This window comes from Diabrotica virgifera, chromosome 5 (genome assembly GCF_917563875.1).
Source record: "Diabrotica virgifera virgifera chromosome 5, PGI_DIABVI_V3a".
Lineage (NCBI taxonomy): Eukaryota > Metazoa > Arthropoda > Insecta > Coleoptera > Chrysomelidae > Diabrotica > Diabrotica virgifera.
The window spans coordinates 53635401-53656529 of NC_065447.1; the positions used below are offsets into that span (position 1 = coordinate 53635401).

General features: G+C 32.8%; 1 protein-coding gene across 1 annotated transcript in view; it reads left to right on the forward strand.

Annotated features, from left to right (window-relative positions):
* The window catches only part of LOC126885747 (uncharacterized), a 162582-nt gene that overhangs the window by 108468 nt on the left and 32985 nt on the right, over positions 1-21129 (forward strand). Inside the window, exon 10 of the mRNA XM_050652527.1 lies at positions 19859-20853. Coding sequence (XP_050508484.1) covers positions 19859-20853 — 995 coding nt within the window. The remainder of the gene's footprint in view (positions 1-19858; positions 20854-21129) is intronic.

A 21129-nucleotide genomic window follows, 5' to 3' on the forward strand; every position in this document is an offset into this window, starting at 1 on the left:
AAATTGAGAATGTTTGTACATTTTTAATTCATTTACTCTTTTGTTTGAGTATTAAGGAATCTTTCTTGTTGGAGCTTTTACCACGCTGAGCAGATGAGATGTGAATTATTTAAAATTATCTCATCTTAATTTCCTCGGCATCCTGTATGATTTATAAATTTGAAAATCTCAGGAGGTGTAATCAAGGAAAGTATTCCACCTGTTGTCAATCTGGTGGATTGGTACTTCGATTGATAACTTATTTTGTCTACATTATAATGTTGTAAAATTGACAAGGCTAAACGCTAAGGTTGGTTAAAGTTCTCGATTAGAGTTTCACCATGTTCCCAGAGGTTATCTATTAACATCGGTGTTTAGTCTTTTAACTTTTACAACATTATAATGTAGATTGAATTATAATAATTAAAGTATATGAGTTCACTAATGATGGACTGATAGGTCCGAAAACGTTTGGTCTGAACATATTTTATTCAATCCATTGGGATTTTTTAAGATTTTAGGAAATTATACCTATTACATAGAAGTGGTTTTACTTCATGTTAGAGATTTATTATTGGTATTCTTCAGTTTTCCGAGGACTTTTAGGCTAAATACATCTATTTTTGACCACGGAATTATATTCAACGGACAAATAAGCATGAAGGAAATAAGTGTCTGTGCTTTCAATAATAGATATTTTCGTTCACTTAACTGTGAATGAATGCGCTTGACGTAAACTGTGCACCTGAATACAATAACTTCAGAAGGCTGTAACTTCAGAATAACAGTTTTTCAGACCTAGATCCCATTTTTTTTATCTACGCACTGAGAACTATCATTAACCGTTTGACCGAGACCGGTTTTCCACAAGACAATGTTGCCGGATCCTTTATTTATTTTATTTTGAATTCATTCAACTGTCAACATTAAATTTTCAAATGTTGATTTCATATATTCGTTTTTAGTAGATTTATTAGTAAATTCTTTTTACCATTATTTATTACATATTATTTATATTTACAATTATTTTATAAAATGATTATTGATCTCCCGCCTCCCACCAGCATCTTCTAGCGAATAATTTAGTGTGCGAATATTTGACTGTAAAGCGTTAACATACACTGGCCCGAAAAAATAACCGCACACTAATGTGCACTTCTCCGAGAAATTAACGCAAATTTCCTAAATCTGTTGTCCGATTTCAGTGATTTTTATTATTATTAAACGCTTTTCTTTAGTTCCATAGTTTGCGTCAAATCTTTAGACGTTAATTTGACTGCCTTTTCTTCAATGCAAATGAATGAAAATTTGCAGACATATGCATTCGCGGGAACAATACACGAATAGTCAATAAACATTTTTTTATGTTTATTAATTATTGTTTAAATAAAAAAATACTATTTTAATGGAAAATGCTTAAATTCTCTTGTTTTTTACAATGTAGAAACTTGAAACTTTTACGGATTGTAGCTAATGATATGAACTATACATAATTTCACTTTTTACGTTAATTGTTTACGTTATGCTTCATAAATAAACGATCAAGTTTCAAATTTTGAACGCTCATATCGAGGGTATACGAGAAGATTGCACCAAGTCAAAAATCTAAATGGACGTTTTAATTAGTGGAACATGTAGACCATGTCAAATGACAGGAATTATGACAGGTGATAAATAGCAGTCTGATTTTTGCATGAGAGTTTAATCTCTGTTCGGAGAGTTTAAGTCTGTTCTGTCGGACAAAATAAATGTGCCGTTTTTGTGGTCTGACCGTTCCAAATTTTTAACCTGTTCCACAATTAAAACTGCCCCTGTTCCAGTGTTCCCATATATCAAAGTTTATCCGACTAGACACCCTTAAGCTATTAACAAATTTTCAGCTTGCTAATAATCAACTTTTTTTTCATACGCGGGATCCAGACCTATATATTTAATGCGGGGTCTATAATTAGGCTATTGATTATGTACTTTAAAAAGGAACTACGTTAATGGAGTTTTATTGTTTTATATGGTCAATGGACCTCTAAATATGAAAACACCGTGGAGTGTTACTATTTAAAAGGGTGCGTTTTTGAGAAAGGGGTGGATTAATCCCTAGGCACAGGGTGCATTAGGGTGAGTTCTAGGCACTTTTGGTACAAACACGTCTACAGAAAAATTGTTCCAGATTAAATGTGCCATCGAAATATCACCTTCTAAAATCAAAAATATTTTTTTTACAAAAATATATTTAAAAAAAAAGCAAAAAAAACATGAAACAAAGCAATTTTGTTTTTTGCCCCATAACTTTTTTCCACGGGGATATAGGTATAAGCATTAGGATTAGGTGATAGCATTGCTTCACAGAAAACAACCTTCCATCCTTCCTATTTAAAATGACGTTTGGTAAAAGTCTCTAGGATTTACAGTTTCCTAAATATGATTTTTCAAAGTTCGCCACTCACAGCGATTTTGGGCCATTTTCCTTGTTATTTCGCAAACATTGTTCTGTAACTTTTTTCTACGATGCTTAAGGTATATGCAGTGGTACATTTAATATGAAGAAAATACAATTGTCTTTAAAATGGTCTATTGTAGAAGGCTGTATGACTATTTTTAAACAAGATATTCTTTTTCGAAATGTGACATGTACACATGCAATATGTCCCACTAAGTTGGAACCATATGAAAAACTCTTTTATTATTAACTTTACGAAAAAAAAGTTATTCTTTATAAAATGCTCTGCATAGGCTAAAACCGAAGATGCAATCATCAGATATCAATCATCAGATAGAATTTTATCAATAGTATACGAGGTATGTTAAAAAATATAAATTTCGCTCAAGAGTACCTTTATCATCGCGTACCTTTATCATCATCATCATTCTCTTTGCCTTATCTCTATGCGGGGTCGGCTTCCCTAATTGCATTTCTCCACACAATTCTATCTTGGGTCATATCAATGTTAATCCCCTTTACCAACATGTCCTGCCTTATCGTCTCCCCCCAGGTCTTCTTTGGTCTTCCTCTCCTACTCCTTCCAGGAATCTGCACTTCAGCTATTCTTCGTATTGGATGATTAACGTCTCGACGTTGAACATGACCAAACCATCTTAACCTATGCTCTCTCATTTTGGCATCAATTGGTGCCACACCTAGACTTCCCCTAATATACTCATTTCTAATTTTATCCTTCTTTGTCACTGCACTCATCCATCTAAGCATTCTCATTTCCGCCACATGCATTCGTTGTTCCTCTTTCTTTTTCACTGCCCAACATTCAGTTCCGTGCATCATAGCCGGTCTTATGGCTGTTTTATAGAATTTTCCCTTCAGCTTCATTGGAATTTTTCTGTCACACAACACACCACTCGCTTCTTTCCACTTCATCCATCCAGCCCAATTCTAGTGCATGCATCTCCATCTATTTCTCCATTACTCTGTAATACCGATCCTAGGTACTTAAAACTATTACTTTTCACAATCATTTCACCATCCAAAGATACCATTTTATTTGTAGTAACTCCATCTTTAAATGAACATTTCAAATACTTTGTTTTTGTCCTACTAAGTTTTAAACCTTTTTCCTCCAGAGATTGTCTCCACTGTTCCAGTTTTTGTTCTAAATCTCTCACTATTTCCTATTAACACTACATCATCAGCATACATTAGGCACCATGGAATACTACCCTGTAGTTTCGCTGTTATCTGGTCCAAAACTAATGAGAATAAATAAGGACTAAGCACCGAGCCTTGGTGCAATCCTACTTTCACCTGAAATTTATCAGTCTCTTCCACACCTGTCCTAACACTAGTTGTTACTCCCTCATACATATCTCTCACAATCTTTACATATTCGCCAGGGACTCCTTTCTTATTGAGTGCCCACCACAGAACCTCTCGAGGAACTCTATCATATGCTTTCTCAAGATCAATGAATACCATATGAGCGTTGGTCTCTTTATTCCTGTATTTTTCCATCAGTTGCCTTACAATGAAAATTGCATCTGTTGTTGATCTGCCCTGCATAAAGCCAAATTGATTATCGGATATTTCGGTGTCTTCACGTATCCGTCTATCAATTACTCTCGCCCATATTTTCATGGAGTGGCTAAGTAGTTTTATAGCCCTGTAGTTTGTGCATTGTTGTATGTCTCCCTTGTTTTTGTAGACAGTTACTAATATACTGCTTCTCCATTCGTCTGGCATTTGTCCAACTTCCATAATTCTATTAAATAGACCTGCTAGCCAACTTGTTCCTGTCTCTCCCAATGCTCTCCATACTTCCCCAGGAATATCATCTGGTCCGACTGCTTTTCCTTTCTTTATTTTTTGAAGCGCTTGAACCATTTCCTCGTTTGTTATTCTGGTAACCATTGCTGTTACTGTCTCCGTTAACTCCACAGGCTCTGTCAAATTCTTCATTTAATAGACTGTCAAAATAATTTCTCCATCTCTTTTTGACATCCTTTTTGTGAATTAGTATTTTATTATTTTCACCTCGGATACATCTAATCTGATTAAAATCTCTTGCTTTCTTTGCTCTCTGTTTGGCTATTTTATATATCTTTGCTTCGCCTTCCCTGGTATCAAGTTGATCATATTTTAAGTTGATCAATATAAAGTACCTTTATATTTCACAATATCGAAAAGTCCTATTAAAAAAAGGTATTTGGAATTAAAAATTATGTTATAATATGCAACTATATTCTTCTAATTGAAAAAAAAAAATAAAAAATTTCAAATTTTTTCTCAAATTACGGATATCTTTGGATATTCTACGGATATATTGTTAAAAATAGTCCTAGAATTTTTTTACACCATTTTAAAGTAAAGAAAATGAGCTTTCTTTTTTATTGCACAATGTATATACCTAAATGTACAAGAAGAAAAGTTGTAAAGAAAAATTTAAAAAATAATCGTAAATAATATCAAAAATCATTAAAGTATAAAACTTTGAAAAACTTGAAAAACATTACTTGCAGAAAAATAGTCGTACAACCTTATACAATAGACCTTTTTAAAGGTAATTGACTTCTATTCCTAATAAATGTACCATTGCATATACATACCTAGAAATGCGTAGACAAAAGTTACAGACCAATGTATGCGAAATAATGGGGGAAATGGCCCAAAAATGCTGTGAGCCGCGAACTTTGAAAAATCATATTTCGGAAACTAGAAATCCTAGAGACTTCTACCAAACGTCATTTTAAATAGAAAGGACGGAAGTTTTTTTCTGTGACACAATACCTATGTCACCGTGGAAAAAAGTTATGGGGCCAAAAATAAAATTACTTTCTTTCGGATTTTTTTTTGCTTATTTTTTTTTTGAATATGTTTTTGTAAAAAAAAATATTTTTGACTTTAAAAGGTGATATTTCGATAGCAAATTTATTTAACTTGGAAAAATTTTTCTGTGGACGTGTTTGTATCAAAAGTGCATAGAACCCACCCTAATTTACCCTGTGCCTAGGAACTAATTCACCCCTTTCTCAAAAACGCCCCCCTTTAATTGGTAGCACTCCGCGGTTTGTTTCATATTTAGAGGTGCATTGGCCATATGAAACAATAAAACCCCATTAAGGTTGTAGTTCCTTTTAGTTCTCTTATTCTGAACATAAGCAATAGCCTAAATGGTTTAGGGAGGAATTTCTTTAACAGCGCGGACAGATCTTGCAAATGTCGGCAAATTAACAATTTGACATTTATCAAATTGTTAATTTCTCATAGTTTAGCTTAGGCTTGTTTATTAAACTAAGCAGAAAACGATGATACATACTGTATTGATGAAAAACATGGCTAGTTGTTACAGTACCTAACTTTTTTATTATCCAACATAAGCGAATGAATAAAAAAATACAATGTTAAGAAAACCTGTGGCTATAGTTGGGTTTTAATTTCATTATTTTATAAATGATAGAATATTCCACAGGCCGCTGCGGACTTTGAGAAAAAACACAGTTTGGTTGGTACACCCGGTATACAATGAAAATTTACCTGTCTAGCAACAACATTATTACGGCGACATTCTTGAAGAATAAGGCTATATATTAAAAAAAATCACTCAAATCGGACAATATGTTTAGGAAATTTGCGTCAATTTCTTAGAGAAGTGTACATTAGTGTCCGGTTATTTTGGCGGGCCAGTGTAGAACTTTTAAAGTTTTAGCGCTCTCGTTGCCCAAGTCTGGAAAGTAATTAAACGTAAGATTCACAATAGAATTCAGCATACTAAGTTTTGTTACGTTATTTTCATCGATTACATAATATTAATTATAATATGTAATCGATATAATAATCAATGAAAAATAGTGTACATCTAACAAAAGCTACTTGTATAATATTGTTGTAAGATTTTATTGTTGCTTTTTGTTTGTTAGAACTTACTGATTTTGCTCAGAATTGTAATTTATTTTATATCTATAATGTAAATAAACGTTATTTTCGAGCTGTGATATTTTTTGTATCTACTGTATAATTACATGTTGGCAGATTACTCTTAATTATATTTTATTGACATACATTTGCATATGCACACACATACACATTATATTGTCATCACTCAACCAATCGCGTCCACTGCTGGAAATATGTATCTCTCCAGCGTTCCTATAACTGTAATCTAGTTAGCTTTGTTTTAGTGCTTCCAGTACTGTTCCAAATTCTACAGAATCAAAAGCCTTATTGTAATCAACAAGTGCAAGAACAAGTGGTATGTTGTACTCAATCAATTTTTCAGTTAATAGAGAGATATCGAAACCCTAAGTTAAAAGTTCCTTTATTACAGGATCTTTTAATAAAGGACAAATACAGGATATGTCTAATGAGAGTTGTCGGAAACGCAGTTTTAAGGAATCTCTTATTTTGACAAATGACACATTAAATATTTTTGTAAATATAAAAATAACTTATAAAATTCTATTTGTTGATAAAAACATAAATATAAGTGAAGTTAGACGCCTTTCTTTTCTTGTTTCTTCACATAATTTGACAAATTTTTCACATTTGTGACACGTTACGTCAAAATAAAGGATCCTTTATTAAAAGATTTTTGTCCTCTATTTTTCCTTAAATACAGGCGGCGGGCGGCCTGTATTTTATTACAGGATAAAAATAAAGGACGCGATACTGCGCTTGCGTATATGTCAAAATAAAGGATCTTTTATTAAAGGACGATGTTAAATAGGGTTTCGATATCTCTCTATTATCTTTATGGCATGCAAATGATCATTTGTGCCCATATCTTGCCCTGAAGCCTGCCTGTTCTTTGGGCTGGTAGAAATCAAGTTTATGTGTTAGTCCATTCGTTAAGAGTTTCATAAAGAGTTTGTACATAATATGTGTCAAGAGGCTGATAGGTCTATAATTTTCTAATTTAGTAATACACATCACCTTTTTTATGTAACAAGACTATCACTGTATTGTTCCAGTCTTTTGAAAGCCTACCCACATATAAGCATATATTAAACAGTTTACTTACTGATTTGAATAGGATCTCTCCTCCTGCTTTTACTAGCCATATCCCTGCAAAAATCTGTGCTGTGTGTTATTAATTAAATACCCAACGAAAAGATCGACGGAAAAACCGACGATCTGAAGCATGTTATCAGTAACTGGATCAGTAACCGCACAAGAAAGAGACTGATGGAAAGGGATACCTATGTCCATCAGTAGACGCGTACAGGTTGATGATGATGGTATAAAGTAGATTTTGTATGATCACATTCGTCCACATCACTATTGTTAGAATTATCTTGCGGTTAACATTATTAATTTGATCCTAGCGTCTGATAATCAGCCCTGTAATGTATCACTTAAGTTAAAATATATCATAAAGTTATCCTTTAGTTAGGTTATAATCGTCGAATTGGTGTGATGTATCATATTTAACTTAACTACTTGCGTTACTTCTTGAGTTTTCTTATGTATCAACTGTCATTTTATAACGCGACGTTATACGTGAAGATACGAGATAACTTAGCGATGTAAGGATTTGTAAAGTTAGGTTGATCTTTTGACTTGTTTTTAGAAATGAAGTGAATAAATGGCAATTAAAAACACGTAGGTAATAATAAAATTAAAACAATAATTAAAAATAAAAACAGAAAAATAAAATTAATTTAAAAATAGAATTGTACACACTTTTAAAAATAGAAAAATTATACAAAAGACAAATCGAGAGATACAAGAACAAAGATGTTTTAAATTCATAAACATCCAGGGATTTTACTGTTCTACCTAACCTACTTTATGGTATACGTTGTGGTATACCTTCTCATCATTCTCTTTTTCGTTCCAAGTTATACTATTTCTTACATAAAGTCTCTTTGTTAGACAAAACAATAATTACTTCCTTTTGAACTTCTGGGAAATAACTCATATCGTAACGGTGAGCGATACATCACACGGAATTTACGTTAAAAGCTATCGAGACAGATATCTGTCAGAGTTAATAGAGAGTTTTTAGCAGAGATATGTCAACAATAGATCAGGCTAGGGATATGCCACTCAATGCATCGGGGTGTAACGCCAATATCAAGTACGGTGGTCTAGCTATCTTTGTCTGTCGTGCGAGTGTGAGCGTATCTACCAAGAGGTGGGAGTAATGGAACGGCAGTGACACAGAGGCGGCAGCCATCATATGCTAGAGAGAGAAAGCTAAGCGCCGATAGAGATAGATAGATAGACCACCGACCCGAACTGCTCCGCGTTACGCTATTTTTCGGACCTGGCCTAATCTATTGTGTTACATCTATGGTTTTTAGACCCTCTACTTTTTGACGTACGTTAAACGTAAAACGTTATACTTGTCATGCGCATTGAGTAGTAAATAAGGGATAACGTGTTTACTTAAAATAATTTTTGAATCCTTTCAGAAACTACGCACACTGATTAACGTTAATTGACATTTGGCAAACGTAACCTATAAAACGGCAGTTGTGTGCTATAACTAGAGACTGGAAAATATGCACTAAAAAATGTCTAAAATATGCATGCAATATGCATTTTAAAACAAGCTGAATATGCACAATTAACATGCAAATATGCATTTATATATGCACTTATTTTTATATGAATAATTTTATGGTTTACGTTAAATACATAAATAAATAAAAAATAATAAAAATAAATAAATAGGTTTGAATTTAAACCAAATTGTATTATTATTTCTTAATATATTTTTTTAACTTCAGGTTTTGTGACAAATAAAACGGCAAAATATTTTATTTTGACCACAAGATAAATAAGAGTACAATAAAATAAATGTACATATTTTTATTGTTACAATATTGATTCATATTTTCTAAACTAATATTATAAAAAGAGTACAATAAAACAAATTTACATATTTTTATTGTTACAATAAATAATCATATATTGATTCATATTTTCTAAACTAATATTATGTCTTCTATCTGTTAATATTTGTTTATAGGCAGAAAAAGATCTCTCAACGTCACAAGATGTAATTGGGGCATATTTAAACTTTGCTATTAGAGACGGATCCATATTAATATTTTCATCGAAGTTTCCAAAATTGATTATATTATTTATTGAACGCAATAAAGTGAAACCCTCATTTTTGTTTAAAACGTCATCAAGTTTATCTTTAATTTTTACTCCAATTTCCCCATTCAGATTTGTTATTTTCTGTTTAACCGAATCAACAATAGACATACTATTGTGAAGACATAAATTTTGAGCCTCTAATTTTGTAATTGAACTTTCAATGATATCGAAATTCGATTTTATATACAACAATTGATTTTTAATAGACTTTTCTTTAAAAATATTTTGACAGTTATCAATAGCGGTACAAGTCGGATCAAAACTTGAAATAACGCTTTTGATGTCGTCGTAGTGTTCAGATAAAAATATAGCACTTTTAAGCCAAGTTCCCCATCTGGTTAATACTGGTTCTGGTGGTAAAGGAATATCGGGAAGCATCTCCCTATATACCTGTACACGTAGTGGTGCTTTCAGAAATACTTTTTTTACATTATTTATTAAGGTGTTTACATTGGGAAATTCAATTCTAACTTTCTCTGCAACTCTGTTTAGGCCGTGCGCCAAACATGTACAGTGAATTAAATTAGGGAAAAAGATTTTAAGATTGGATGCAGCTTTCATCATATATGAGGCGGCATCACTAAGCATTAATAATATTTTTTCAAATGGTACTTGATCAGGTAAAAAAAAATTTGTTAGGGATTCGTTAACAAATCTAGCTACTGTAGCATAGTTTGTTTTTTCCAAACATTTTACACTAATTAAGTATGAGTTTTTAAAATCGCCAGAGTCGTTAAGAACTCCAACAATTAGATTCGCAATTTGTCGACCCTTTGTATCCGTTGTTTCGTCGACGGAAATCCAAAGATAATCGGCTTTTAACTGATTTTTAATACTCGTCATCACATCTTTGTAACATGCACTGACATATTTTTTCCGAAGAGTTGAAGAACTTGGTATTTGAGCTGGTTTATCTTTAATCTTGCAATAAGTTTTTAAAAAGTTTTGACACGATTTATGTTCTAACTTGTGCAGAGGGATATTGCAGTTCAAAAAAAAATGGCATAAATCCTTTGCAAAGGTTTCTTGCCCAACTGACGTATTCTGAATCTGCAAACTGTTCTGTAGAATCTGCTGGCGAGGTTTATTATCATTTTTTGATAGCTTAGTTTGGTGAAGTGAAGTTTTTATGTGTTGAACTACTTGGAATTTCTTTTGACATGGAATCTGGAATATAATGATAATGATGTTTTAGATGTTTTCGTAAATAGATACCTACATTAAAATGATCAAACTTTTTAAACCTCCCCCAATTTTTTTTTATTTCTCAAAGTGAAATTGAAATCGTCAAACAATAAAGTACAGTCAGTGTACCGTAGTATACAGGGTGGGCCACTCTCAACACCTCGCTCTGTATAAGCCAAACCGTTGCGAACTTTAAAAAACAGTTTTTGAAGAAATGGGACGGTTTGTCATTTTAGAATAGACAGACACATAGATGTGCAAAGAAGTTTGATAAGTTTAAAAATCTATTGAAGTGGAGAACTTACCTTTTTATCACAAATGGTGCAAAACATACTTTCACTGTCGATAACTTTTAGATGATTGTTACTTCCAATCCAACTTCTGAGAAGACTTGATTTTTCCCTTGCTACTTTAGGCATTTTCACAATAATAATAAAATGATTTTTTTACACAGTATAGTCAATAACTTGCAATCACAAAAGTTGAATAATCGGCGATTGATTTAAGACTAACCATTCATAAAATAAAATAATCTATCCTACCCTTAAAACAGTGTTGCCAACTCGACCAATATAGTATTTGCCAAACCTCACAAGAATGATGGAATGATCAGTTCAACAGTAGGTATTCCATTATCAACTAATAAAAAATCCCTATAGCAAGCATAACCCAGTACAGATAAATTATTTGTTTTAAAAAATGCTGAAACATGATCCTGTAGTTAATAGTAATCTCATGGTCCACAGACATAAGTACTAATATAAACATTATTGAAGGCGAAGGGATTTGCTGATGTAGGTGTGTATGTGTGAATGGTTAAACATTTTTTGTTAGGAATCAGATTTGACTCACTGATATCAGTTTCAAGTTCCTGTGAGAGAGTTCCTAAGTTGTTTTAGTAATTGTAAGGCCAACATAAAAATTTGTTCTGAATTAGAAGATTTTCGATTTTTACTAAATAATTTTTATATTATTTAATATGCTAGAAAATATGCTATATGCTAAACAAGAAATAAATAAGCTAAACAACACAAAAATATGCCAAATCTAGCATAAAATAAGCTAAATTGGCAACGCTGCCTTAAAATTTCGTTTTGGTTGGTTTTCCCAGAATAATTCATAGTTGGCCGACACCAGCAGAAAGTACAGGTAATATTTGTAATGTTATTCAAAATATAATCGGTATTTACTTAGGTAATTTGTAAATTCTGAGAAGTCTATAAATCTTAAATATCCGGATAATGATACCTGCAGCTATAAATAACGCCCATTATGTTTATGGGTACAACAACAAAGGAGCTTAACAGCAAAATATTTACTTTCACATTTTATTTTAATGGATGTTGATGTTACTAATATATACCTTATTTTTAAATGGGGTAGAGTAAATTCCCATCAAAATATGCATTTATATGCTCTTAAATCTCCAAATATGCAAGGCATATGCATTTATGAAAAACATGAGAAATATGCAGCATATATATGCATATGCATTTTGCATATAATCCAGTCTTTAGCTATAACCTATTTTATTGAATTATTTGCCGTAATGGGAGAAAATAATGAAAATGTATTAAGACTTTCACCAAAGACAATTTACTACTTTAAGAACACAAAACATCCATACCAAGTTTAACAAGACAATTCAGTCAAGTGTCAGATTTTTCAAATTCCAACAGGGTTGCCAAGCGGATTATGTTATATGTTTATTAAGTGATAGTTTTAAAGAAAAACAAATTTTTATTACAATTTTATACATCATTACTATATTTTTTATTCTAGTTGTCCTTGGTTCAGCTCATATGACTTTTTTTTCGTTTTTTGTGATTTAGATATATGGCATTTGGCAATCTTACAAATACGTAATCACTTAATAACGTGAACCTTATTTCTATCTAAATAAGGGGATACCTTATCCGCTAATAAAGTAATACGTTATTTTTCTGGTAATGCGCATGAGCAGAATAACGTATAACGTTTAACGTTACTGAAATAAGGGACTTAAAAACTCTCTAATTTACCTTAACCCGCGAGTAGTTGCGCCGTTAGATAGAATCTCACATTTTATCCTTTTTCGCGAGAACTTGATGAAAAATTTTGCAATTTTGAAAAAGTTTCGTTAGTGCCTCGCGGAAGGGTGTAGTAATGCGTTGGTTTTTTTTCTTCTTTTTTTGGCTTTGGGGAGAGCCAATTAGCTTTAATAATTGTTAGAAATAATATTTCTAACATAGGAAGTAAATAAAAATACTATAAAATAAAATTTTTTTGTAAATTCGTATTTAAATTCGTATTGTGAGATAAAATCTAACACCCGACTGTTCACGTTACAGAAGTGAGCGCGACTACTCCCGCAAAACGTTAAAAATAACTTTGGTGATACATCACAGGGCTGAATGTGAAGTGGAATAGGTGACAGGGACTACTTTAACCTATTCGAATGAAACTAGGATGTTACATAAAATTCTAATGGTAATTTGTTAACATGTTAGCGTGGTGTTCATCCGTCGAGAATTGGGTTTCCTGTCAGTACAAAGGAGCGTTGTTGTAGACGTTTCGGCAAACTCTCATTCGACAGTTTCAATATACTTGGAGCTTTGATTGAAAACAGTTTTATTTTGAAGCTCATTGTATAAGAAAAGTGGCGAACGAGAATAAATATACATTATCGGACAAAAATAGAGCAACACTTTGACAAATTTATCGACTCCCGGTTTTCCAATTCTTAATACATATATGATATCCCATATTTTCTCAAAAAAGAAGTAAGTACCTACTATGTGAATAAGAAAAAATATTTTCGTGAAATTTATTTTTTAATATTTTGAACATTTTTGTACCCAATTGATATGCTCCTTCTCAGAGGCATCTTTCAATGCGTCACAGTTTTTCGATTTCTTTCTAACGCATTAAGTTGGAAGTGACAGAAAAAGAGGTACGTCCGTGATTAAAGTCATTTATAACATTTATTCTAGTTGTTGATAGATGGCGCTATAATCGAACAAAAAATGATTTATGTATTATCTACACGACTATAATCTGTACAATTTATAAGACTACACAAATCAAAGAACGTTCCTTTTTATAAATTAGATAAACACAATTGATTTGTTTTTATACCAAATTATGATTACGATATTGACAACTGTCAGATTTAACTAAAAGGTCATGCTATGATTCTCTAAATTCTTAAAACCCTTATTATACATCATTAATGACACACTAAAAGAATGCGAAGAACTTTAAATTATACTCGTATAGATATGTAATAGGTAAATAATGGGTAAATAGCGCCGATTATAGCGCCATCTATCAACAACTGGAATAAATATTATAAATGTGTATGTATCACGGATCTACCTTTTTTTCTGTCACTTGTGACACACTGAAAGATGCCTCTGAGAAGGAGTATTATAGTGCCAAGAGGTATTCCATAATCGAAATCGTTAAAGCGAAAAGTTGTGAGTGAATTCGTTGAACGAACAGAACAAATTGAAATTTTAAGACAATTTGAGTTACCCAGTTACATTAAATTAAAATAATTTAATGCTATAATGAAATTGGAATTCGGAAAACCTACCAAAATGGAGAAAACCAACAGTACGCAATAAAATAGTTTCGTAAAATGATCCTTGTCAGTTATTGCTGAAATCCCCAGACATTATGTTTGGCCAACGGCCAGTCCACAGAACTTAATTAGAAGCAAAGTTGTTTAGTAGACGTAGTCTAAAAAGCCGATAGTCTTAAGAAGAAATAGAGTGAAGATTTTTAATTGCTTGTTGGTATTTACGAGTATAGTGAAGAGTCTCTCTCTTCAATTCTGACTCCCCGGAGAGAGTGTAGTAATTATCGTGATCTTGTGTATTGTCCGTCTCCAAAGAGCTCTCTCTGGTCATTTCTTTAAAATCATGCATAGGTATTTTGCACATTTCTGTAATTTGGTCGTTCCATCTTGTTGGGGATCTTCCTCGTAATCTTCGGCTTTTTACCTTTCCTTGGATAATAAGTATTTCCATGTTTTCTGTGTCTGCTCTTATAACATGTCCAAAGTAGATGGACTTTGCTGGAGATTCGATTCTTCAACAGAACTTTTCATTGACATCTATCTTTCTTCTTTTCACTTGTCTTTAGGTCCAAGATTCACATCCGTATGTCAGTATGGAGAATATTAATACGTTCGGTACCCATAACTACAGTGTGTCGTCACGATGGTTTCAACGAGGGTACCACGCACGAGTGTCGGCGTACTGCGTGACTAAATGAATCATTTAAGTATGTGGTACCTGCCAAGTGGCGTTTGTTCAAGATGGGTACCAAACGTGTTAAGCAGTTAATAAAATATTTATTTATATTTATTAAGCGCAACAGGCCTTGTAGGCCTAGGGCTAAAATGTTTACATTTCTGATTACATAAATAATATAATAAATAGCTTAATATAACTTACATAACTTATAAAACTTATAAATTTTATTTAAATACACTTCAGTCTTTTTATACACTCCTTCACCACCTCTCTCCATCTCCTTCTGTCCAATGCTAGTTCTTTCCATCTCTCAATGTTACTTTTCTTCAAGTCTTCATATACACTGTCCTTCCATCTTTTCCTTGGCCTACCTTTCCTCCTCTTTTGTATTGGTCTTCGTGAGAGTACCATTTTTGGCATTCGTTTACTTCCCATTCTCTCTATGTGCCCCAAGTATCGTATTCTCTGTGCTTTGATCGTCGTCGTAATCGTTGGCTCTTGATATAGTTCTTCCAATTCTTTATTGGTTCTTCTTCTCCACTGACCTTCTATTTTTACACCTCCATATATTGCTCTTTGCATTTTTCTCTCCCATCTTTCTAAAAGGTCTGTTTCTGACTTTTTGAGCACCCATGTTTCGCTTGCGTATGTTACTGTAGGTCTGATAACAGTCTTATAAATTCTTATTTTGTTTTTCTTGATACGTATTTGGATTTCAATAATGTGCGTAATGCTCCATATTTTTTATTTCCTTTAGCTATTCTTGCCTTTATCTCCCCTTCTTCATGACCATTTTCATCTATTTTGGCTCCCAGGTAAATAATTTCTTTGGCTCTTTTGAACGAGTATGTTTTTTCTCCATCTATTTGTACTATGATGTTATTCTCTTTTTCTTTTTGGATCTCTCCCATTATCATATACTTTGTCTTTTCTTCATTTATTTTAAGTCCGAATTTTTTGGCTTCTGTTATTATGTTTTTCATTAACTTTTGTAGTTCTTTTTTGCTTGTTGCTAATAGCGTCAGATCATCTGCAAATGCTATGCATTGGTGGCCGTTTTTAAATATCGTTTCTTGCATGTTTATTCTGCTTTTCCTGATTATTCCTTCCAATGTTAAATTGAATGCCATTGTTGATAGTGGGTCTCCTTGTCGTAATCCTTCCTTGGTTTCAAACTTTTTGGATGTATACCCTTTCCAAGCTATTTCGTTTGTTGTGTTTTCTATCGTCATCTTTATCATCCTGACAATTTTACTTGGTATCCCCAATTCTTTCATCAGTTCGTACATCTGCTGTCTATTTACTGTGTCGTAAGCCTGCTTAAAGTCTATGAACAAAGCATATAGTACTGTTTTATGTTCGTAACAGGTAGTCTGTATTTCTTTTAAGGCAAATATTTGGTCAGTCGTTGATCTGTTGATTCTAAAACCTGCCTGGTATTCCCCCAGTATTTTTTCTGAATAGTGACTTAGCCTTTTTCTTATACTTTGTGCCAAGATTTTGTAAACTATTTCTAATAGTGCGATGCCTCTGTAGTTTTCGCATAGCATTCTATCACCTTTTTTATGTATAGGGCATATTCTTGCTATGGTCCACTCTTCTGGCATTTTTTCTACTTCCCATATTCTTTTTATCAGGTCATATATCTCTGTCTGTAGTCTTTTCCCTCCTGATTTTATCATTTCGGCCGATATTTCTGTTATTCCTGGGCTTTTGTTATTTTTCAAGCTCTTTATTTCGTTCTTTATTTCTTGTTCTGTGGGTATTTCTATTGCTATCTGATCATCTTCAATTTCATGGTTTGTTTTCTTTTGTACTTCGCTCTTATTTAGCAGTTCTGTGAAGTTTTGCCAGTTTTCCATTATTTTTTCCGGCTCATTTAGCAACATCCCTTTATCATCTCTCATTAATGGGTTGTTTTTTTAAAATCCTCTTTCCATTTTTTTGCTTCCTGGTAGAATGATCTTATTTCTTTTTTTTTTAAATTTTTCTTCTATTTCTTTCAGTTTGTTCTCGTTGTATTTTCTCTTTTTGCTTCTACATTTTCTTTTCATGATTTTTCTCAATTCTCTGTATTCTTCTCTAGCGCTTTCTTCGTCATTTGTGAGATTTTTGAGTCTTACTTTTCTTATTGCTTCTGCTACTTCTTGACATTCTTCATCATACCAATCTTTTGTTTTGTGTTTTCTTTTGGTTTTCGCTAGGATTGCTTTACTTGTGTTCAAGATTGCTTCTTTGATATTTTGCCATTGTTTGTCTGGGCTTGACGTTTCTTGTTCCCTGATTAGTCTGTTGGTTATTCCCTCTTCATACTTCTTCTGTGTGTTGTTATCTTTTAGTAGTCCTATGATGAATTGTTTTCCAATTTTTTCTGTTGTTTTATTGTTTCGCTTTATGTTATGCTCGATTTTCTATTCTGCTCTCACCAAGTAGTGGTCAGAGTTACAGTCCGCTCCTCTCATGCTCTTTACATTTATTACATTGTCTGCATGCTTCTTCTCTATTAAAATATGGTCTATCTGATTTACTGTCTTCTTATCAGGGGAAATCCACGTTCCTTTATATATATATATCTTTTCGGCGTAATTGTGTGCTTCTTATCACCATTTGCCTTTCTGTTGCAAAGCCTATTATTCTTTGGCCATTATCGTTCGACACCTCATGCTTACTATATTTCCCTATTATGTGTTCGTATATATTCTCTCTTCCGACTTTGGCGTTGCAGTCTCCCATTATTATTTTGATGTCAAACCCTGGTAATTTATCATATTCTCTTTCCAATTGCTCGTAGAATTCATCTTTTTCTTCTTCTGTGGCATCTTCAATCGGTGCGTGTACATTTATTATACTTATGTTTCGTTTGTCCCCTTTTAATCTTATTGTGCATAATCTATCTGATATTGGTTGGAATGCCATTACTCTTTCCTTCCATTTTCGCTGTATTATAAAACCTGTTCCTAACCTTCTGGTTTCTCCCCCGCTTTTAAAAAATACCACGTCTTCTATTTCTACTATTTCTGTCTCCAATTGTTTTGTCTCTTGTAAAGCTATTATTTCTACATTATATCTTTTAATTTCTCTAATTAATTCTTTCAGTTTTCCTGTTTCTTATGTGCCTCTTACATTCCATGTACCCAAGTTGACTTTAGTTTTCTTTTTGTTATCTTTACTTATTGCCTTGTCCATTGCCTGCGTCGTTTCCGTCTTATTTATTTCTGTTACAAACTGTATCTTGTCATTTTTCGGCTTTTCTTTTTTATTGCTGTCTTGATTTGTTTTATTTCCATAGTTCGTAATCCTCTTCTTTGCATTTTTCGTCGTCATTTGTTTCCTTTCATTGCTATTGCTTAGTTTTTTGCTTTGGTCTCTACCACCAACGTTTGGTTCATTCCATCCCAGCGCCATATTTCATGATCGGCATATATTTTCTTATACCCTACTTTCACTTTTCTCCCTTCCTTTCTTAGTTCTTGCGCTTTTTGTCTGACACGTTTCTGTACAATTCTGTCGTTCTTTGATAGGTCATCGTTGATATAAAATAGACCTTCTCGATTTCTCAATTTGGTTTTGTTTCGCATGATTTTTCTTTTATCTTCTTCCTTTTCAAGCTCAACCAAACAAACTTTTTCTCCTAACTTCAGAGCCTTTTCTATTTGTACATCTACTTCTAATTCTGTCTGCATAAAATTTTTCATTGCATGTTTTAGGATATCTGGGCCATTTGTATCTATGTTCAAACCCTGTATAATTATATTTTTCCGCCTTTTTTGATTTTCTAAACTTTCAAGCCGTTCTTCTATTTGATAAACTGCCTGTTTTAGTTTCGTGTTTTCTTCTCTTAATGTTATATTCTCCTGGCGTAGCTCTCTTATTTCATCTCTATATTCTTTCTGCTCTCTACGCATCTCGCTAAGTTCTCTTGATTGTTCCTCGATTTTTAAACTTACTCCTGCCATCATTTCCATAATTTTTTGTACATTTTCCTCCATTTTCTCCTTTCTGTAGGAGGGAGATATGCTTATTTTTCGACTTTTGTTAAAAGCCCGTTCCAATTCTTCCTCTTTTCTCTTCTTGTCGTTTTCGTCTGTTGTGGTACCGTCACTTTCTATTCGAAATAGCTCTTCGTATTTTTTATCTTCTCTGCTCATTACAACTGGTTCGTTTTACTGCGATAAAGGTCTCGTTCGGACTATCTCCGCGGAAACTTAACCTTTCTCAGTGTAACGTCTTACTTTTTTCTTTTTTTTTTTTGATAAAATTATATTGAGCAGTATATACTATTTCGCTCCTCCCTAGTTACAGGACTTCCCTGTCGACTTGGCAACACCGCGTTCCAATCGAACGAGAATCCACTTCGAATATCGTAATATCGATGACGTTTTATTTGTTTATGTGTTACGCTTACCTTTGATTTTTGCCAATTTGGAGCACAATTTCAATATTTAGTTTATTATTTTTCGTTCTGCGCGAAGATTACTCACTTAACTTCACACTTTATGCGTTTGCTGTAATTGATTTACTCTGCATTTCGCGAAAAACGGGTTTAATTCAGGAGCAAAATACAATTAATACTAGTTAATAAAAAGTTTTCTATATTCTGAAACGTTTCTTTAATATTAAAGATCATATCTATACCTATACAAATAAACTTAACCAAAAATAATTGAATAACCTGATTTTTTATTTAAATAAAATAGAGATTGTTGTTCTACTTTTGTCCGATACTGTATATAGTATGAAGGTACCAATCCATTGTCGGGTTTTGTAAAAGTGTTCTTCAATTAAATTCAAATGATAAATTTAAAGAATAGCACATTTTTACATAAATTTCATTCTAATGTATTATTCTGCTATTGTAATTGAAAGTTTTCGTACTTTTCACATTGATCTTTGTTCACAGGAGCAGCAGACAATTAAAGTAGATTCTTTAAGCAGACAATTAGTATCCAATTTGCATTTGTTTCCGACTTTCGTGGAACTAGAATATGGATTGGCACCTTCCTACGAAATGGACAATTTTTATGATCTGAACGTTCCCATAAAGTTTTGTTATCCCCAATATTTCGAAACGGACTATAGTAATGAAGAACGTTCAATTGAAGAACGTTTCAAGACTTATGAAAAGGTGGTATTGAAAACACTAAGAACCCAAAAATTTCAGTTTTCGAGAAAAGATATTGAGTATTTCGAAGACAAATCAATTGATTACGACTTTTTTGGCGCATTAAGAGACGAAATTGAAGAATTCGCATTGAAACAAAAACTGGGCAAAAACACCGAAAAATTAAATGATCACAGTGAAGAACAAAATCAAAATAAAGAATTAAGTATAGAAGAGCAAGAATTAAAGATTGAAGGCTTAAAAGAACTTACAGTAAATCGAATGCTTTCAGAAGATATTCTCAAAGACATCACTACTATAGCTACATATTCGGACGCAAGTGCAGAAGAGTTGATGAAGGAATTAGACGTCATGTCAGAATATACTGAAAGCCATGCTTCTATATACACAGAAGGGAAGGATCACGAAATAAATCATAGGTACTATGACTACGAAAAAAATAGTGAACCTTCTGATAATCAAAACCGTCAAGACCTGGTATTTTCATCACTCACTAGTGCACAAGCTTCAGATTACGGTAGTGACGTTTATCATGATTTATCCGTTGATAATATGAGTCGACATAACTCTCAATACCCACCAGTTAAAAATAGATTTGATTACATTAAGCAGAAAATAACGTCACTCCAGTTACAACCTGAAGACACGACAAGTGAACCATACTTCACTGGGGACGAAATTACTGCCAAAATCAGTGAAGGTAGTTACACAGAAAAACAGAAATCTACCAATCCCTTTTGGAATTCTGACGAGGAAAACGAGAATATTAGCAGGTTAGTGATCGTTTTATTAAAAGAAAAAAAATACTTTATTTTTTGAATATGTACGCTTGTTCAGTTGAAACGTATCTTTGGTCCAATTAGCCTTGGCAACAATTGTAATCACTCAACTGACGTTCTGCAGTGTTATATTAGTCTGGTCAGATTATCGAAGAATAGGCCATTTTTGGAAAAGTTATTTACCAGCAATTTTATTGCTGGAATCGAATCGTTATGATTGTATATAATATAGGTATGCAAAGTTCGGAGATAGTTTGCTACTTTTTTTAT